Raw genomic sequence first — 1334 nt, forward strand, 5'->3', positions numbered from 1 at the left:
GACCGCTTCCGGGAAATGTTCTGCTGCGTTACAGCACGGTACTGGGTTGTCGCCGGCACCGTCGTGCACCGCTCAACCAGAGCCGTCGCGGGCTGTTGCAACTGATCGCCGTAAACTAACCGACGGTAATCGTTCAACTGAAAATTCTGTGGCCTACCTGAGAGGACCAAATTCTCCCGGAAAAGATAGTAGAGCTCCCAACCTAAGAGCTCGAAACTATCGCGGGAGGGATAGTTGAGTACATCCCCATAGTATGTGAGGATTCTCTGCATCCTCCGCACATTGAAATTGGGCTCGTGCTTGATGGTGCCCACCAGCTGGGCAATCGCCGCTCCTGGGGTTGGTGCGGCTATCGTGCGAATAAACATCGGGTAGGTGCCCACCTCCCCGATAATATCTGACGCGGGGCGACTCACGATCGGATAGTCATTCGTCATCCTGCGGCGCCAGCGTCCAATGGACGCAAACTGCACCCCAGGTTCCGCCTCAGCGTCCTCACCGTCGGAAAACTGTTGCGGGGACGGAATTTTGGGGCCGGAGGAAAAACTGTGGGCAAAACCGCCTCGAGGGGCCTGTGAGGCCGCTGCGAAAACCCCTCGCTGCGGCTCCGGCTGCGGCGCGCGTATTGGTGGGACTGCCGATTGGAGGCAATAGGCCGATCTGAAGTGTCCAGTCCGTGGAGGGACTCCGCCAAAAACAGCTGAGTCCTCCACGGGCCGCTCGAATCGCGGAGGAGACCAGGCCTCGCTGTGTGTATGCGAACTGTAAGCTGAAGTTTTCGAATTAACGATTTTTTTTGGTAGTTTACAAAAAGAATGGAATGATGAAAAGAGTAAGAATGATACGAGGAGGATGAGGAACAATGGCTCCGACCTTTGCTGATGACATGATTTCTACCTCTACTACTCTCCCTCGCTCTTCTCCTTCGCCTTATCTTTCGGACTTGCAGAATCAAAGTTCTCACACAACTTTTGAGTTTTTTCTTTTCCACCCACCCACCCCCGTGGTTGCCCACCACGACAGGGATCCTTGGGTTTAACCAATTCAACTACCCTTGTTTGCCACTTCGTTAGTAGTGCTACCTATTAGAAAAAATGGAAAAAGAGGAAATCGCCAAGTCCAGTGCACCATCGTCCCCTGACGTTGTAGGGAGTAAGTTTGGCAGCGGGACGCTGCGCGGGGTGAATAGATAATATGTTGGAGGTCCATCGCGAGCTTGGAGGGTGGAATCAGGTCTCAGCTAATGCATCTCTCTCGGACTCTTTGCACCTCTCGATTCTTCTATTCTGCACTTGAAAGTGTTCTTGTTCTGAGAGAAGATAAAACTGCTTATC

The 1334-nt window shown here is 52.9% G+C and overlaps 1 protein-coding gene across 1 annotated transcript; it reads right to left on the reverse strand.

The window, feature by feature from the left end:
• Positions 1 to 437, reverse strand: ABB37_10146 (hypothetical protein; the record flags this gene model as incomplete). Its single annotated transcript, XM_015809909.1, has 1 exon — positions 1 to 437. A coding segment is annotated over one exon (437 nt), but the record flags the coding sequence as incomplete, so codon positions are not given.
• Between the last annotated feature and the right edge of the window lie 897 nt (positions 438 to 1334).

The sequence above is a fragment of the Leptomonas pyrrhocoris genome, assembly GCF_001293395.1.
Source record: "Leptomonas pyrrhocoris isolate H10 chromosome Unknown, whole genome shotgun sequence".
Lineage (NCBI taxonomy): Eukaryota > Euglenozoa > Kinetoplastea > Trypanosomatida > Trypanosomatidae > Leptomonas > Leptomonas pyrrhocoris.